The sequence below is a fragment of the Lacerta agilis genome, chromosome 12, assembly GCF_009819535.1.
Source record: "Lacerta agilis isolate rLacAgi1 chromosome 12, rLacAgi1.pri, whole genome shotgun sequence".
In the NCBI taxonomy this organism is placed as follows: Eukaryota; Metazoa; Chordata; class Lepidosauria; order Squamata; family Lacertidae; genus Lacerta; species Lacerta agilis.
Window position 1 is genome coordinate 20,134,034 of NC_046323.1, and position 19,776 is coordinate 20,153,809.

The 19,776-nt window shown below is 45.3% G+C and overlaps 1 protein-coding gene across 3 annotated transcripts in view; it reads left to right on the forward strand.

Annotated features, from left to right (window-relative positions):
* Positions 1-384: 384 nt before the first annotated feature.
* Positions 385-19,776, forward strand: part of COLQ (collagen like tail subunit of asymmetric acetylcholinesterase) — a 42,712-nt gene continuing 23,320 nt past the window's right edge. For 2 of the 3 annotated variants that reach the window (XM_033166356.1, XM_033166357.1), the window contains exons 1-4: positions 385-843; positions 15,246-15,344; positions 16,933-16,977; positions 18,909-18,935. In XM_033166356.1, coding sequence (XP_033022247.1) covers positions 475-843; positions 15,246-15,344; positions 16,933-16,977; positions 18,909-18,935 — 540 coding nt within the window. In that variant the 5' untranslated portion in view covers positions 385-474. Of the gene's footprint in view, positions 844-10,610; positions 10,736-15,245; positions 15,345-16,932; positions 16,978-18,908; positions 18,936-19,776 lie in introns of all 3 variants that reach the window. The other variant, XM_033166358.1, reaches the window with a different exon arrangement.

Below are 19,776 nucleotides of genomic sequence, written 5' to 3' on the forward strand. Positions count from 1 at the left end.
TTATTTCTGTGTCATTAAAGTTTCTAATGATCATTACAGCCATAATAATGTACAATATTTAATGGCACATGGTTTGTTAAGCCTCCTGAGTCTATGTCCTCCAATGGAAATAGCGATGCCCTAAGGAAAAGCGGGACATTCCGGGATCAACTCAGAAACCGGTACGGCTTCTGTAAATCCAGGACTGTCCCTGGAAAATAGGGACACTTGGAGGGTCTGTGAGTCCTGAAATGAACTATATAAAGGGGAAGCAGAATATAGAAGCAAGGTGTTCCTATGTCCATATCCCTAGTCAGAAACCATTCATTGGCCTGGTCAAACGAGGGGTGGGTTGGGTTGGGAGGAGACAATGAATGAATGACGCTTTCTCAAATGATTGTCTGGTTATCAATCAGATACGTGGTTCCCAGCTCAGCTTGAAATCAACCTCCTCCTCTTCATTAGTCCTCTATGTTTTAATAGCTGGTATTTGTGATGGGGGCATCTGATCCAGTGCTTGAGTTAAATATAGCCCTGTCTAGTGTAAGGAGAAGATTTAATGGGAAATGGTTGGCATTCTTTCTTACTAAAGCTCACAGAGGCAGAGAGGCAGAGACAGAGAGACATAAACATACCCAACCAGTGAGAGAGCGAAAGGAGGAAAGCAAGCAAGCAAACAGGCAGGGAGGCAGGCAAGAGAAGACAGTGGACAAGATATCAGCACCCTGCACATTGGAATTATACAGCTTGGAGCCAACATGGTCATCCTCAGCCGTATTGCTTTGGGATTTTACCTTCAGCTCCTTTTCTGCTTTGCTGTATCTCAGTCCTCCTTTGTGGACAGTGTCTTCTCAATTTCAGCAGGTAAATTGCAACATTGATTTTATCTCTCGGTGACTTGCGTTGATTATCTCTGCGTGTTTAGATTTTCCTGCCTTTCTAAGCACTTGGAAGCATGGTTGGGAAATACTTAATTCCAATGCATGCTGAATCACAAAACAATAAAAGCCAGAAGCCCCCCCCCCTTTTCAAATCTGTTCTTATTTTATTATTCCTGAACCTGACGTCAGGAGGCTTACATCTCCTGTTTAATACTAATGGGCCATATTGCCACAAAACAGAAACTTCGCTGTTAGATAGCTATCCTGCTTTATTTCAGGAGCAAGCGTTGGCTTGAAGATCTGTGAATTTGCAGAGAGATGCAAATGAAGTCGATGAGAGGAGGATGAATCACAATGTATGTCCGTTTCTGTTAACATCCTTGACCTCATCCAGTGTTGCTGGACTTGTGCTGGATGCTAGCACAGTAAACATCTTCTGGCTAGGGCATTGGCACTAACAAATACTCAGATGACTTTCATAGTGAACAAAAGCCCACTGCATGGAAAAAAAACTCTGGATTGGCAGGAGGCAAAGGGCATGGATTGCCTGACTGCAGGGAATCCTATTTTCCACTTTAATCCAACAGGTTTCCCTTCAGCTGTGTGTTCTGGAAAGGAGACCAGGAGGCTTGTCGCAGGTCTGTACATTTTAAAGGCAAACTTAACAGCAATATGAAAGAGACAGCTCTGTCTTTTTCTAGAACTCTTGTTACTCAATGCAATGTTATTGAAAGGGGAACCCTTTAAAGAATCAAGTTTGAGGTGGCTGTTGTATAAGACTTTAAATAGGGGAATGTCAGGCCTAGGAGACCGAATGTGTCCCTACCCTCAGGCCTGACTCCAGACCACGTCACCTTTTCCACATGTCAGACCTCTCACTAGTCCTGCTCCATACCCTCTCAAGTGTGTTTGCTTGGCTGGAACGAGATTGTGCCTCTTGTTTGCCTGCATGGAGGTGTGTACATAGAAACCTCTGAGTTTTGTGGAGCTTACTGTGTAGCAGCCTGTTGTACAAAGCTAAGAGTCACATCAATTGCTCCAGCTCACTGTGTCTCTGGCCATTTGTGCCTCTGGCCACACCAAAGAATAATCTGTCATGGCCCTTGCCCTTGAGAGAATACAGCCCTCAGGCTGAAGAAGGGTGTGCATCCCTGCTTTAGGTTTCTAGCATCGTTCTTACAGGATTGTATGGTTTTTAAAATAATAATAATAATAATAATCTGGGGACTTTTAAAACTGCAATAGAATGGCAGTGCTACAATGATTTAAGCTTCCCTTTGCTGCATTGTGAATTAATAGATCTTTGTGGAGATATGATAATTCAAAACAACGAAAACATGTGTCAGTGAAAATAAATCCAGAACAAATGCAGCAGACTGAAAATAGTGATCTAATAGGTCTTTCTTGAAAGACATTGATATTTGCACCAGCTATTTAAAAGTGGAACAGTTGTTTCAGCCGACCGCATCCTCCCATTTGGTGTTCATTCACAAAACTTGCGTTAACGTTGCAACAGGCAAGAGACAGAAGAACTGCATTGCAAACTTGGGAGAAATGGGGATTTGGCTATGGTAAGGATGGACAACTAATAGCCCTGAGGTTGAACCCAGCTTCAAGATGTTTCCCACTCAGCCCCCAGCATGAATCCAATTCCCAAGCATCCCACATCCTTATTATAGTACTTGGCTTGTGTGGAAGAAACACAGGCAAATGGCTCTTTGCCATCTTCTCCTGCCCACTGTGATCAGCAGCAGAGGTTCTTCCTTTTATTATGTGACTCGCCCAGTTTCTCCTATGCAAAAGACACAGGGAAATTGCAGTGAGGGGCCGAGGCACATAATAAAGCAAGGGCTGTGCCATAGACTCTATTGCTCTGAGAAGCGAAGGTTCAACTTCACTGCCACATGGTAGGTGTGTGGTAATGCAACCTCCTATGTGTTAGGTCAGGTTTGGGCCACCTGTGTGCTAGCCATGAACTCTCCTGTTTCATTGCATAGGGGTCACCAGAGTACCAAGGCAACATATGTGCTCTACAATGATAGCAAGGGCATTCAGGGGTGATCATGTCAGTGGCTCTGGGCATCTCACCATCCCACAAGAGGCTCAACAGGAGTGCTAACCGTGGTAGCAGTAGCAATAGTGAGGAAGCAGAGGGATAAGGAAGTTTAACTTCCTGCCACCCACCCACACACACACACACACACTCTCTCTCTACACACACACACACGAGACACATCATCTCATAGGTTGCTGTTGTTCAGTCGTGTCCGACTCTTCATGACCCCATGGACCAGAGCACGCCTATCTGCATTTTAATTGAAGCTCCCATTGTTTTCAGTGGAGGCTTCTCTTGAAATGCAAATGGTGTAAAGGTAAAGGACCCATGGATGGTTAAGTCCAGTCAAAGGCGACTATGGGGTTGCAGCGCTCATCTCACTTTCAGGCCGAGGGAGCCGCTGTTTGTCCACAGACAGCTTTCCGGGTTATGTGGTCAGCATGACTAAACCGCTTCTAGCACAACAGGACACCGTGACGGAAACCAGAGCGCACGGAAATGCCGTTTACCTTCCCCTGCAGTGGTACCTATTTATCTACTTGCACTGGAGTGCTTTTGAACTGCTACTGTAGGTTGACAGGAGCTGGGACACAGCAATGGGAGCTCAATCTGTTGCAGGGATTCGAACCTCTGACCTTCGGATTGGCAAGTCCAAGAGGCTCTGGTTTAGACCACAGAGGTGATTTTTAGGGGAGGGTGAGAAAGAGTCCTGAGGCTGCTCAGATTTCCCTGCAGATGTTATTTACATAGCAAAAACAATGCACATTAATTGCAAACACACCATTAACACCATGTCTGGTTTTTGACCCTTAGTCGCTGGGTGAAGCTGTTGGTTCATCAGGCTTAACTCAATTCAAAATGTGGCTTCTGTTTTTAAAAAAGGAGTTGATGACCCATGCTCTGTGATTTATGTCAGAACAGGTTTTTTGTTTTCCTGTTCATTGAATTCGGAGTAGACATCAATCCTTTTGAGGCCTTTTGATAGTGCGTCATCTCATGGAGTGGAGAGAAGGATCATGGTGGCAGACGTTGTCTGGTGTCATGGTGGCAGGATAAGGCCAGAAGGCACAATTCTGATTCTCTTCCATGTGTCGAGTCTTTCATAACATCTGAATTAGGATAATTATTGTTTTATGTATATTTGGGCTTATCATCTGATAAATGTTCGATGTTTTTGTAGTAGGTGTCACTCAGCAGAAGAGGAGACTCTTGTTTATTTTAGTGTGATTTCTAGTATACTTTAATACTCACTTGTGTCTTTCATTGGCATGTGCCTGGAGTCCCAGATAATTATTTCTATCTGGCAACTAAAGGAAGCTTCCTTTTGGAAGACACTAGTTTAAACACTGTGCTTGCCAAGGGTAAGCCTAGTGTAAGCCTCATCGTACGAAACGGCCACACCATTCCTGAATGATGACTTGTCTTTCCCATTGTTACAAAAATACTCTCAGCTATTTTCCAGATATAATTGAAAACCAGTGGCCTTAGGGGCCTTTTTATTATTGTCCCCTGATGTCTCCCTATGGCAACCTATGTCACAAACAAAGAGGTTTCAACCACGGCATGGCGGTAACTAAGTGATCAGAAGTAAACAATATGGGAGCAACCGAGTTGTTGTTTTGCATGGGATGTCATCGTAAAGAAGGTCTTGCTTGGGAAAAGAAATGTGCAAACTTGCAAAGTATATATTTTTTTTACCTTTCACCCGACTCCACCTCTCTGGCAGGATATGGCCAGGCTGTTCCTGGAAATGATCCTCTCAGCTCCGGCCAACTGGATTTCTTGGTGCTGCTGAAGCATCGTTTTTAGAGGAAATGTTTCTGGGTGTTATATATTGCAAGATCAAACACATGACTGAGAGTCTGTGCTTCCACGTGGTTATGTTGTAGTCAGCAACAGTTGGGAGCAAAACAGCAGGTCCTGAGGTGTGAACATGCACAGACGAGCCTTTTAATATATTTTATCTGGGGGGCATCTCTTTCTAAAAATATAGTCATTACGGTACTGTACCTTGATGGTTTCTTCATACACATTATTTTTTAATCCTGAGGTACATGGTGCTATGATCCATGTTATGTTCTTGTTCAGTCGTTCAGTCGTGTCCGACTCTTCGTGGCCCCATGGACCAGAGCACGCCAGGCACGCCTATCTTCCACTGCCTCCCGCAGTTTGGCCAAACTCATGTTAGTAGCTTCGAGAACACTGTCCAACCATCTCATCCTCTGTCGTCCCCTTCTCCTTGTGCCCCCCCATCTTTCCCAACATCAGGGTCTTTTCCAGGGAGTCTTCTCTTCTCATGAGGTGGCCAAAGTACTGGAGCCTCAACTTCAGGATCTGTCCTTCTAGTGAGCATGTTACCCCGTTACATAAAATGATGCCCCTTTCAGGTGCACAAGAGATGCAATTGAGCAATTTAAGACATTTTGCATGCTGACAGGGGGCTTAGCGTGGGTTGCCCAGGCTGAATGTTAAGAGGATTCGCCGGAACAGTGGTGAAGCAGCAATTTTAAAAATTTGGTTTAGGATTTTGAGAGACTGGACTGATTTTGAGGGACTCGACCAATGCTGCCTAGCTGTGTACAGGCAGGTGGGGTCATGTAATGCTACCTGTTGGTTTTTAAATTCAACCAGGGTGGATAAAAAAAATCAGTGATTTAAAAAATAATAATTGGATTTTTTGATTTAAATAGAATTTTTAAAATAACATGCTTTTGGAGGAAAAATCTCTCTAAAGATAGTTTTCCATTTAAGTTACATTATAGTCCAAAGGCTATTCATCAGGAAATAAGGATTTGTTTGAGTTTGTGTGCTCAAAGTCAGTCTAAGTTTTTTTTTTAATTGTTTAACATCAGTTAACAAATATGGATACATATGCTATAATGTTATTGTTTTAGTTCAATAAATTGTTTAAATTGTTATTAAGGAAATGATTATTTTTCTCCTTCCAATGAAGTACAGCAGAAAAGTTGTCCAAATATAAACAGTTAAATTATTAAATATCACAATAATTTAATAATTTTCTGTCAATGTATTTCTAATAGTATAACCAAATCAGTAATTTTTGATATAACTGTAAAAACTATCAGTCTGTGCATTTCTAATAGTATAACCAAATCAGAATTTATTATTCCAAAAATGAAACCTTCATCTGGTTGTAAATATTAATGTTATAACCAGCAAGAATGAGTCTTTCTGTAAAAAAAAAGATTTAAATTAAGTCTTACTGACTAGTGATTTAAATCGTGATTTAAATTGATTTGATTTAAATCAAATCCACCCTGAATACAGCCATACATGACATAGGACACCCCAAGTCTCTAGTGTGCTCTCTGTCAAGGAAATCTCAAATTTGGAAGAGGCAGACTTTAAGGATGAGTGAAAACCTTTGCTTGGATATTTAAAGAACTATTGCAAACATGTAAAAGCGCAGGTAGTTTTAGAAAGCTAAGGGTGTGTTCACTGGGCTCTAAGGTGGTAATGTTAAGTTGCTGGATATTCCTGTTGCCTTTCCCCCTAGCTGCTCACATCAGCAGGGCTTCATTGGTACAAGATTCATTTCTGTTTATCAAAACAAAAAAATTCCTTCCAGTAGCACCTTAGAGAGCAACTAAGTTTGTTCTTGGTATGAGCTTTCGTGTGCAGTGTGCATGCACATGCAGGACGGGTGCTAGGCCTTCTTGCGCCCTAGGCGAACCACCTTCTGGCGCCCCCCGCCCCCCCAAGCCTGCTTTAGCGAGAGGTGGGGGGTGGTGGAGAGGCAAGCAGCAGTTTCTCCGCTGTAGCAGAGAAGCTGCTGCTCGCCCATCCCGCTACAGCGGAGAAGCTGCTGCTAGCCCGTCCCGCCCAAGCCTGGCCAGCGCCCCCTCCATTTTGGCGCCCTAGGCAATTGCGTAGTTCGCCTAAATGGACGCGCCGGCCCTGTGCACATGAAATCTCATACCAAGAACAAACTTAGTTGCTCTCTAAGGTGCTACTGGAAGGAATTTTTTTTATTTTTTATTTTGTTTTGACAAAAAACAGCGACAATTTGTTGTTGACAAAGGACAGCTGGACATATAAAGGGCCCCATTACCTTCAGTAGCTTAGGGCCTCATCAAACCTAAATCCAGCCCTGGTTCTGCATAGTCCGTGAGAGAACAGTAGGACAGCATCCGAGATAAAGGCAGCATTTATTGTCAGGGAACTCCTGGAATTGATAGTGAGCCATAGGGAAGCACAGATGCTACTGAGTACATGATCATAGCAGTTATATTATACGTTGGCCTTTTAATAGCAGTTACTCATTTGTCTTGTGACTGCACTGAATTTCAGCTTGGAAAGGTTGCCAGGGTTTCTCTGAACAGGTGGAAGAGTTGAAACGATTTTTCAGTGATGCTTTATTGCTTTATTGCCATGGTCTCGCTGAAACTGCAAATAATCCTGTTTTAAGAGTATTGGTCGTAGTGCTTAATTTCTTAAAACAAGGATGGGGCAAGGGGTAGGCAGGGTTCAAGCCTGTGTGGAAGCTGTGTTCTTTGATGTCATGGAGACATCTCTCCAGCCTGGCTCTTGGCTTCATTTCAGACCAAACATGCAGGAAGAACTGTATTTCTAGCCAGCTGTAGCCATGTTGGCCTGATGCAGTTGAAATAAATAAATAAATTGTCTAGTAGCACGTTAGAGAACCAACTAAGTTTGTTCTGGGTATAAGCTTTTTGTGTGTATCGTGTGTATCTGAAGAAGTGTGCATGCACACGAAAGCTTATACCCAAAACAAACTTAGTTGGTTTCTAACGTGCTACTGGACAATTAAAAATAAATTACCTTTTTTTCCAAAAGTGTGTGTGTGCACGTAAGGTACAACCTGTCGCTATTTTGTGGGAGGGATTCAAGTGTCTAATGGAAATATGGGTTTAAGCAAATAAAGCGGCTTTTATTAATAAAATTAATTATTAATAATTAATTATTAATAATTATTAATAAAATTAATAAAATTAATAAAGCACACAGTTGCTTTGGCACTACAAATTTTCCTTATCTCCCCACCATATCCCCATACTTTTTGTGGTTGGTAAAGTGCTGGAAGAATGCATGGAAAAGTGTGGGATGGATGCAGAAAGATGTATAAATACTGCACAAGCAAATTAAGGTGGAAGGAATGGTTATCATTGTATAACCTCTCGACAAACAAATCAGAACAAATGCGCAGTAAAGATTAGATATAATCTAACCTGAATGTAAGCTTTGTGGAAGCAATTCAGGATGAATACTGAATAACAGGTTGTCTGGAGATGCCCTTAGTAACACTGATCTGTATTGAAGGCAGAACTGTTGCTATTAAGAAGCATTAAAAACACACCACCATCATAGCAAATATTCCAGAAGTGTTGTTATAATTCATTTAATTTATGTTTTGCCTTTCTGTATAAAATATGTTCCAGGGAGCTTCCAAGAAACTCAGTTGAAACTAGTAAACAATACAAAGCAACAATGTAAAATAACAAGAGGAATTTCACAAAATGTGGGTGATAGCCAATGTTTGTCATACCCACAGTCGACCCATTTAATCGACAAGCTTATGTTGATTTCAGGGGTCTGCTCTGAGTGTGACTTTGTTGGAGATCACCTACTATCAGCTTAGGCAAAGAGACAGCAAGCGGGGGCAAAACTGTTTATGCTTCCTGTCTGAAGGCCAGCAGTGACAGGGTCAAGATTATGGTCCTGTGGATCTCAGGAATGGCACAGCAAGACTTGGCTGTAGCAGAGAGGGTGCCATTTGCGTTCAGGGCTTGCCGATCAGAAGGTTGGCGGTTCGAATCCCCCCGACGGGTTGAGCTCCCGTTGCTCTGTCCCAGCTTCTGCCAACCTAGCAGGCCAGTCCAAGTAGATAAATAGGTACCGCTGCAGTGGGAAGGTACCGTATATCGCGGCGTATAAGACGACTTTTTAAGCCCGAAAAATCTTCTCTGAAGTCGGGGGTCGTCTTGTACGCCGGCAACATCATGACCCGGAGTTCCGCCCCGCCACTGGCTGCATGGAGCCTCTCCCCGGCGCTCCAGCCGCAACCGCTGCCTCAGCCGCCATGGAGCCCGGACTGGGCGTGGGCGGCAAGCGCGGAGGCTTCCTGTGCGGCGACGGGGAGGTTCTCCCCGCTGCCCCAGGCGTCGCTGCCGACGCCTCAGCAGCCGTGGAGGCCGTCCTGCGCTTCAGCGGCAAGCGCGGAGGCCTCCTTTGGGGCGACGGGGAGCTTCTCCCCGCTGCCCCAGGCGTCGCTGCCGACGCCTCAGCAGCCGTGGAGGCCGTCCTGCGCTTCAGCAGGAAGCGCGGAGGCCTCCTTTGCGGCGACGGGGAGCTTCTCCCCGCTGCCCCAGGCGTCGCTGCCGACGCCTCAGCAGCCGTGGAGGCCGTCCTGCGCTTCAGCAGGAAGCGCGGAGGCCTCCTTTGGGGCGACGGGGAGCTTCTCCCCGCTGCCCCAGGCGTCGCTGCCGACGCCTCAGCAGCCGTGGAGGCCGTCCTGCGCTTCAGCAGGAAGCGCGGAGGCCTCCTTTGGGGCGACGGGGAGCTTCTCCCCGCTGCCCCAGGCGTCGCTGCCGACGCCTCAGCAGCCGTGGAGGCCGTCCTGCGCTTCAGCAGGAAGCGCGGAGGCCTCCTTTGCGGCGACGGGGAGCTTCTCCCCGCTGCCCCAGGCGTCGCTGCCGACACCTCAGCAGCCGTGGAGGCCGTCCTGCGCTTCAGCAGGAAGCGCGGAGGCCTCCTTTGGGGCGACGGGGAGCTTCTCCCCGCTGCCCCAGGCGTCGCTGCCGACACCTCAGCAGCCGTGGAGGCCGTCCTGCGCTTCAGCAGGAAGCGCGGAGGCCTCCTTTGCGGCGACGGGGAGCTTCTCCCCGCTGCCCCAGGCGTCGCTGCCGACACCTCAGCAGCCGTGGAGGCCGTCCTGCGCTTCAGCAGGAAGCGCGGAGGCCTCCTTTGGGGCGACGGGGAGCTTCTCCCCGCTGCCCCAGGCGTCGCTGCCGACACCTCAGCAGCCGTGGAGGCCGTCCTGCGCTTCAGCGGGAAGCGCGGAGGCCTCCTTTGCGGCGACGGGGAGCTTCTCGTCGCTGCCGCCGCCTCAGCAGCCATGGGGGCCGCTGTGCGCTTGGGCGGCAAGCGCGTAAATCTCCTGTGTGGCGCGGGGGACGCTCTCCCCGCCGCTGCCGCCGCCTCAGCAGCCATGGATCCCGGGCTGGGTGAGTATACCCCAAACTCTGTTTTTTCACATTAAAAGTTGGGGGGTCGTCTTATACGCCGAGTCGCCTTATACGCCGCGATATACGGTAAATGGCATTTCTGTGCACTCTGGCTTCCTTCACAGTGTTCAATTGCGCCAGAAGCTGTTTAGTCACGCTGGCCACATGACCCGGAAAGCTGTCTGTGGACAAACACCGGCTCCCTCGGCCTGAAAGCAAGATGAGCGCCGCAACCCCATAGTCACCTTTGACTGGACTTAACCGTCCAGGGATCCTTTACCTTTTACCTTTTCATGTAGCAGAATATTATGGACTGTCACTGGAGGATTACTTAGCTGCCATAGTTGGCAAAACCTTGAGTGGTGGGATTGCATTTCTGTGGCGCAAACATGCTGAATTTTACTGTGTCCGAGCCTCCTTCATTCTTAAAAGAATCGTAATTCATACTTAGCCCATAATTAATAGACGAAGTATTTTTTCCCCCAACAGCCTTCCCTTGCTTGAACCAGAAGAAGCAGGTTAATAACAACAGAGTGTGCTCGTTTCTTGCCCTTCCTCCTCCTCCTCCACCGCCATTATTTCCTCCACCACACTTCAGGCAGGGATGGAATTCTGTAAGTATGGCTTCAAGTGTTTCTTTCCTGTAAGCACAGCTTATCCTTCCTTAGCAGTTCCAAGAAACTGCCCTGCCACAGAAAGTGTGACATAATTCTTGGTGACCAGAGATGTAGTGTATCAGAGGTGCAAAATGGAGTCTGTTCAATGGTCTGGGGTTGCTTGTGGGCACATCTGGAATTCTGAGAGATAACATGGATAACATCTGCGCTGGCTGCCTTCACTACCCCAGACAACTAGACCATGGGTGGGCAAACTAAGGCCCCGGGGGCCGAATCTGGCCCAATCACCTTCTAAATCCAGCCCACAGATGGTCCAGGAATCAGCGTGTTTTTACATGAGTAGCATGTGTCCTTTCATTTAAAATGCATCTCTGAGTTATTTGTGGGGCATAGGAATTTGTTCATTCCCCCCCAAAATATATATATATTCTGACATCCCCACAAGGTCTGCGGGACAGTGGACCAGCCCCCTGCTGAAAAAGTTTGCTGAACCCTGAACTAGAAAGACAAAGTATGTTCACACATGCACAGAAAACAGAGAGAGAAAGAGACTTTGCTTTTCTGTGGAGTGGGCAAAATCAGATACAGCAGAATTAAAATGGATCCTCTTGAATTGATATGATTTTACACAGGGTGCTCAAAAATTATGATGGGATTAAAGCTTACATATGTAGATTTCACAACAAAATATATAGATCCAGTGCTTGCCAGCACCTCCAAAAACATGAATCCAGATACTCATGGGTGCTGTTGATTTTTACATACCTAAATGTTGTTGATTTTTACAACAGAACCAACAAAAAATCCACCAAGCACATTTGTAGGCAACGACATGACCTTGGATAGTAGTTCTCCAGACAAGCCGTGTTTAGTGAAAATAATGAAAGTGCATTATATGAGGGTAAATTGCTTGCAAAAAATGTGTATACTAGTCAAAACTGCATACAGACATGTATTTATTGGGAGAAATTCATACGAAAATACGGATGAATTTTTATGAGGATTTTCAAAAAGAAAATTCGCAAATCACTACATAAATGTAGAGAGCCAATTTTAAGATTGGGAAACAGAGAGAACTGAAAGAACCGAAACTGATAGATCCTTCCACCCATAGCCAGGCTTCATGTTTCACACTAATGCTGTACTTACACTCACTGGTGCTGATGCCCTATCATCACCCAGTGAGTGTCATTATCAATCAATCAATCAATCGATTGATTGATTGATTGATTGATTGTACCCTACCCATCTGACTGGGTTGCCCCAGCCACTCTGGGCATCTTCCAACATAATATAAAAAAACACAACAACACCAAACATTAAAAGCTTCCCAAAACAGGGCTGCCTTCAGATGTCATAGAATTATTTATCTCTTTGACATCTATAGATAAGATTGTGCTGCAAATGTACAAGGTACAGGTTTGAGGGCTGGAGGTGGGTCAAAAAATTGCTTCAAGTCATGTATACATGTGTACATGTAGCTGCCATATATTATAAAAGCTTCTTGTGATTTCTGAGGCTTCCTACCCTCGTAACCCTACCTTCCCTCAACAACTTTCAGTACACGGTCCATAAAAGTTTGATCTAACATACCTAACATGTCACACAATATAGCATTTGTGTTGGTCATTAGGCTCCTAATGTATACTAGGGGGGCAGGGCGGGATGACGTAGACTCAAATTCTGTTGGCACATGGATCTCCAATTATTGGAATACCAAGGTGACCCTGTTTCTTGACAAAATGTTCTGTGAGACAGTCCAGCTCCTGATACATTTTGCACGGTTTCCTATTGGAATTTCCCCCACTCCCTTATATGATATTAGTTTTAATACCTCAAGAGCCGCAACCCTGTTGTGTAATTTCCTGTCAGTCACTTGGCATTTTACTGCAAGTGAAGGGAGATGACAAAGAATTGAACAAAATCAATCTTTCTCTCTCCCTTTTATACCACTCAATCACTCACCCTTGTTGTAACTGCTAGGTCGAAATTTAGAGCCTACGTATTGGGAAGAAGTCCAGTAAATGAAGTAATGCCGTTCTTCATAAAATCTGTATAAAGAAGCTGAGAATTTCAAGTCAGACAGCATCATTGAACTTTGTGCCAAGGGTACATAATGTGAAAGAAAGCAAATTAAGATGCAACTTGAAAGCTGCCTAAAGACTGCTGAGGGGTTGTTGAATGTGGCTGTGGAGTACGTGCTGGAGTGGAGAGGGAGGTGGACGTCTGGGAGTGGCCACGAGACCATATAACACTGGTCCTGAAAGACCTACATTGGCTTCCAGTACATTTCTGAGCACAATTCAAAGTGTTGGTGCTAATCTTTAAAGCCCTAAACCAGGCTTCCTCAACCTTGGTCCTCCAGATGTTTTGAGACTACAATTCCCATCATCCCTGACCACTGGTTCTGCTAGCTAGGGATCATGGGAGTTGTAGGCCAAAAACATCTGGAGAGCCGAGGTTGAGGAAGCCTGCCCTAAACAGCCTCTGCCCAATATAACTGAAGGAGCATCTCCACCCCCATCGCTCAGCTCAAACACTGAGGTCCAGCTCCGAGGGCCTTCTGGCGGTTCCCTCACTGAGAGAAGTGAGGTTACAGGGAACCAGGCAGAGGGCCTTCTTGATAGTGGCTCCCACCCTCCCATCAGATGTCAAGGAAATAAACAACTATCTGACTTTTAGAAGACATCTGAAGGCAACCTGGTTTAGGGAAGGTTTTAATGTTTTATGTTTTATCGTGTTTTTAATATTCTGTTGGGAGCCGCCCAGAGTGGCTCGGGAAACCCAGCTAGATGGGTGGGGTATAAATAAATTTTATTTATTTATTAATGAAAAAGTTATATATATATATATATATATATATATATATATATATATATATATATATATATATATATATATATATATATATATAATATCATTAATAATACTCCAATATGGGCAACATTATTATCATGCCAAATCATAGTACAATTTATAAAGCCAATTATACATTGCAAATTCAACAATCCAAATACAGCAATTCCGATCTTGATCCTTTCTTCTATTTTTGCAGCCACTGATGTAATGACTTCACTTGTATTCAAAACCCCATCTCCATTAACTTGCAAGAGGGATTTAAAGCCTGTAGTTTTCTGTGTAAAATATTTTTTCCTATTATTATTATTATTAGTATTATTATTATATGTAAGTGGGGTCACACTTAGGCCAGCAAAGACCTCCAGTGCACCCACAAAAAACTCCATAGGTTTTCCGCCAATGGAGGGGAGAGGGGTAGGTTGGGGCAACCTTGAATGCACAGAACCCAAAGTCCCAATTTTACCCTGACGTTCCTGAAACTACACCAGCTCTGGAAGGGAGGAGACAAAATGGCAGGTCTCCCACCTGAGCAGGCATAGTATGGGATGTGGTGCAGTAGCTACCATAGAATTTCCATCCGGCTGCTCTGCCATTTACCCCACCCAAAAACATTTCAGCGCTTACCAACTGAGAGAATGATAATACTGTCGTTTCCTCCTACCTTTTGGTACACGTTTCGAGGGGGTCCTAAACTGCTGTTGGAAATGAGAGATGGAGTAAAGGATGTAATCTTGTGTAGCCATCAAGAGGGAATCCCAAGGGCATGGAGCAGAGGATTTTCTGTTGTCTACATTTCAGCTACAGTACAAAAAGTAGCTAATGTAATTATGTAGCACAGCTGGATTTGTATGCAGTCTTCTCGATGAGCAAACACTAGCGGTTCAGCAAACAATAATTTGTGAGGGAGAATAAAATCTAGGTCTTGCGTCCTTTTTTGATTGATATTATATATATACAGTGGTACCTCGCTAGACGAAAAACTCGCTAGACGAAAGGCATTTGCTAGCGAAAGGCTGTCTCACAAGACAAATTTTCCCATGGGCTTGCCTCGCAAGACGAAAAATTTCCATGATTTTTTCCCCCGTCAAACCACTCTTCCCTCGTTGGTGCTTCGCAAGACGAAAATTTCGCTATACGACAGCACTCGCAGAACGAATTAATTTCGTCTTGCGAGGCACCACTGTATATATAAAATTGTAGGTCCTATAATTGCTATTTGATAGAGGGAATAATTTGATTTAGTTTCTGTGTTTATCCACCATCTAATACAACTTCTTCCCCATTGGCTTTCCCAAGGAGCAGAATTTGGCTTCTTTTAGTCATGCAGTCTGTGTTGCACTCTCATGCACTCTGCATTATTAGGAGAAGCTATTTCTGAGAGCATCTGCTGCTTGCAAATTGAGCTAGGAGCAAAATAGCCTTGTGTATTACTTGGGCTGAGGAGGATGAGCCATATAGTACTGGAAGTACTAGTACTGGAGTACTAGTACTCCTTTTGCAACAGTGCTGTACGGAAGATGGAGAAGTGCAGATGAAGAAAATCTAGTTCAGCCTTGCAATAGAGTGTTTTAAAAACGTGTCCCTGATCAAAGGTTTACTCTTCTGCTGTGGTATTTAGTGATCTCTCTCCCATTTTTAAACTTCTTAGATGTTGTCTCTGAACCTGAAAAACCTATGTCAAGAGCTTCAGATAATACAGTCTCCATGTGTAGAATCTCTGTGCCCTCCAGGACCTCCTGGGCCACAGGTTAGTACTTCCTTTTAGAACACACCAATTCAGATCCTTTCAATTCAGATCCTCAATCTCTGCTCTTTCCATACAGTTGAGAAGGCCTTCATTCTTCAATACTGTGGCAGGTTAGAACATAACGGCAGCTGGGATTCCTCACCCCCTGTGCAGTGTGGTGGAGCCAGTGTGGTATAGTGATTAAGAGCGGTGGACTCGTACTCTGGTGAACCGGGTTCGCGTCTCCGCTCCTCCACATGCAGCTGCTGGGTGACCTTGGGCTAGTCACACTTCTCTGAAGTCTCTCAGCCCCACTCACCTCACAGAGTGTTTGTTGTGGGGAAAGGAAGGGAAAGGAGAATGTTAGCCGCTTTGAGACTCCTTCGGGTAGTGATAAAGTGGGATATCAAATCCAAACTCTTCTCTTCTTCAGTATGGTACATCATTTAAATATGCATTACAAGTGACTTCTGGATTAGTAATGATAAATAAACCAAGGCTCATTAACGGCAAGATATATTATGTTGCTTCCACTTGGATCCTTTCAGTGTGATGTAAAAGAATGATGAGAAAATTATCAGTCTCCCAGGTAACCATCCCCCCCCCCCCGGAAGAGCTCACAGAATAGCTTTATTTAATTTTTTATTTCTATACTGCTTTATATTTTTAATAATAATCTCAAAGCGGTTTACAGCATATTAAATCAATAAATCAATAACAATAGCCGGACGATATTCCTCCGGCCTCATGAGGAGCTTCTTTTGTAGGACTGGGTGAGTCTTAAAATACTTGTGTTGGAAAGGCTTTCTTAGTAACTTACTTTTATCTATTATCCTATGGATGATCTGCGCACTCAAGCGATCACACCATACAGATGTGTTCATTTGATCTTTTAAAAAAATTATTTGCATTTATTCCATTTATCAATTGCCCTATGTTGTAACAACAGTTACCGGGGCAACGTGGAAGGTTTTTCTAAAAACCAGTTTTCTTAAAATGGAAAATCAGCAAATGAAGCAGCTATTTAAGAAAAAATAGCTTCAAAGCCAAGATTGGGATATTAAATATCATCCAGTATTCAATAATATAGAGAAGGCAAAAGAATATAGAGAACTCAGAAGAAATTTCAGAGTTAAAATTAGAGCATAGAATAACAGTTCCTAGGACTGTATCAGGTCAGATGGATGGAATCACATGTTTGATTATTCTCACACCTTCTTTCCTAATATGGAACTACTTTTCTTCCAAACTCCATGCTTGCTTTTCCATTATATCCTTCCACCGCTCATCACCCGACCCATTGCTGCGTCTCATTATCTCCGGCCTAAATGGAACTGTAGCGCGTACAGCTGAAAATTAACTCCAGCTAGGACAGTAGAGACTGACAGATGTGAACCCTCATAAACGGAGCTTCGTGTGAGATCTTCAGTCCTGATCTGAGATGGGCTGAAGAGGCTGAAACATGGTAGAGATCCTTTGCAAAAAGAAAAGTAGGAAGCCTTCTGATTAATTTGTCACAACCGACAGGCGAAAGACACTGGGGTGGGCAGAAGAGCAAACGAGGAGCACAGCAATGTTGAACCTCCCATTTCTTCTTCTTCTTTTTTAGGGCCCACAAGGCGTTCCAGGCGTGAAGGGACCAAAGGGGGAAAAAGTAAGTGCCAGGGTTCGTTTTTGAACTGTGAAAATTGGTGAGCCTTTGGAGATATATGCATTAGATGTAAGGTCATTTCAGAACTGTAGATTAATTATCAGGGCTGGTATCAGGTTTGAGGCATGGTCTCTTCCAGGGCCTACCCACCCAGCGATACCCTAGTGGCATCCCCCAGCTGGTGTACCAGAGGCTGAGATACAGGCAGCAATGGGCAGTTTAGCATAGGAAAAGTGCCGGATGAAGCAGCTGCTGCAGTCACCCCCAGAGGCATTCTGGGAAAATTAAGATGCTTTGCCTGAATCTTTTTTTAGCAACACTTATATATAGTAGCGGGGGGGGGGTGTTTAAAAATCCCTAAAGGGATGCTGGCACGTGTGCCCTCTAGGACCTGAGCACCCTAGAATTTGCCCCATGCTGCCAGGCCTGCTGATTCCAGACCTGTAATGTCTGAGTTTACAATGACTTATAGTGGTATGTTTTTAGTGGCTTCTCGTTTCAAAGTGGAATTTGCAATACAGTATCTCATTGTCTCGTTACCTGCTTTGTGAAGGCTTGGGCTAGGAAAAGCAGGTTGTGCCTGTTTAGACAGGCAAATAAATGTACCTGCCAGCATTCCCCACAAGCCAGAAACTATGGTGCTCCACCTCTAAAGTTTAACACGAAACAAAACTGCACATCTATCCCCACAGCAGGACATGGGTGGCGCTGTGGGTTAAACCTAGGGCTTGCCCATCAGAAGGTTGACAGTTGACAGTTCTTGCAAGCTGGGAACAATCACATATTACTGATGTGCCCCTGAACTCGAGTAGCCAGGAAGGCACAGAGGCTTCGTTCCTGCCTGGGGGTCAGTCTAACAACTTGCCCCCCCGGGAAGTCTCATAACATTGGTAGCAGTGTTGCTTGGTCCCAGCTCCTGCCAACCTAGCAATTCAAAAGCACGTCATAGTGCAAGTAGATAAATAGGTACCGCTCTGGCGGGAAGGTAAATGGCATTTCCGTGCACTGCTCTGGTTCGCCAGAAGCGGCTTAGTCATGCTGGCCACATGATCCGGAAGCTGTACACTGGCTCCCTTGGCCAATAAAGCGAGATGAGTACCGCAACCCCAGAGCCATCCACAACTGGACCTAATGGTCAGGGGTCCCTTTACCTTCATCTTTATCCCCACGGCAGTGTGTTGTAGTGGTTAGGGGTTCCCTGGGATTTGTTGTTGTTGTTGTTGTTCAGTCGTTCAGTCGTGTCCGACTCTTCGTGACCCCATGGACCAGAGCACGCCAGGCACGCCTATCCTTCACTGCCTCTCGCAGTTTGGCCAAACTCATGTTAGTAGCTTCAAGAACACTGTCCAACCATCTCATCCTCTGTCGTCCCCTTCTCCTTGTGCCCTCCATCTTTCCCAACATCAGGGTCTTTTCCAGGGAGTCTTCTCTTCTCATGAGGTGGCCAAAGTACTGGAGCCTCAACTTCAGGATCTGTCCTAGTGAGCACTCAGGGCTGATTTCTTTGAGAATGGATAGGTTTGATCTTCTTGCAGTCCATGGGACTCTCAAGAGTCTCCTCCAGCACCATAATTCAAAAGTATCAATCCTTCGGCGATCAGCCTTTCCCTGGGATACCAGCCTTCTAATCCTCACTTGGCCATGAAGCTCACTGGGTGAGCTTGGGCCATTCACTGCCTCTCAGCCTAGCCTACTTCACAGGGCTGTTGTGAGGATTAAATGAGGGGGTGGAGAACCATGTATACCACCAAAAAAAGAGTGATTGAAATGCAGTAAAAACAAACAAATGTGTTTGTGGTTTCTCTTGCCTTCCCCGCAGTTGTCTTTAGCCTGTCACAAAAGATTATCGTATGCTACTTGTGACCTGTTTTCTACCTTCTCCCATATTCGTGCGTTGTTTGTGTCTCCTACTGATGCGTTACTTTATCTTACAGGGTGAGATTGGCAGACCAGGAAGGAAGGTATGAGACAAATTGCATCACACCCTTTACAGCATTGTTTGCCCATTCACATGTTAAAAGAGATTTCTACATGTAAGGCCAACTGCAATGGAAAGAGTTTGGGGAGAAGAGGGGCCAAATGGAGCTCTTAGTTTCCCATCTCTTCCTCCACTGCAGTCACGTAGTGGAGGAAGGTAACAGCTGAGGGAAGGAGGTGTCTGAAGGTGTTTGGCTTAGCAGAGTCAGTTAACTGGCTCTGTGACACATCTCTCTCCCTCTGCTGCAGCCTGATGGAATAGCTGCTGCCAAGTGAGCTCATGCAGAGGAGGAGCCTGATGGAACTGGCTTCCCAGCACTGCCCACGGAGTGGTCCTGCTTCCCATCTCCTTCTGCTGCAGCCTCAAATACATGTTGTTTAAACAGAATTTTTTTTTACAACACTGTCATAACTCATCAATTGATCCCACTTCCCTACAAAAAACCCCCCACGCATTGTAAGAAACCTAATATTATTATTATTATTTAATTGAAATACAACAGGCTGTTGAAACTGATGCTACTCAGCTGACCACAGTACCAGGCCCACCTAGTGGTGTTGCTTGGGGAAGACCAGAGGGGCAGTGGCCCTGGGTGCATGGGGGTTGCATTTTGCTCCTCCACACCCTGTTAGCCCCGTGCCGCTGTGCCCCTGCCCACCCGTGGCTCTTGGCGGGCGCAACAGGCATGTGTCCAAGGAGTGCACTCCTGCTGCCCTGCCAGGCCTGCCCTGCTTTGCGACGCTGCAGGTCTGCATGAGGAGGGCACTGAACAGGAAGGGCAAATGCCTGTTGTGTCCGCCTCACGCAGCCCTGTGGCATCGCAG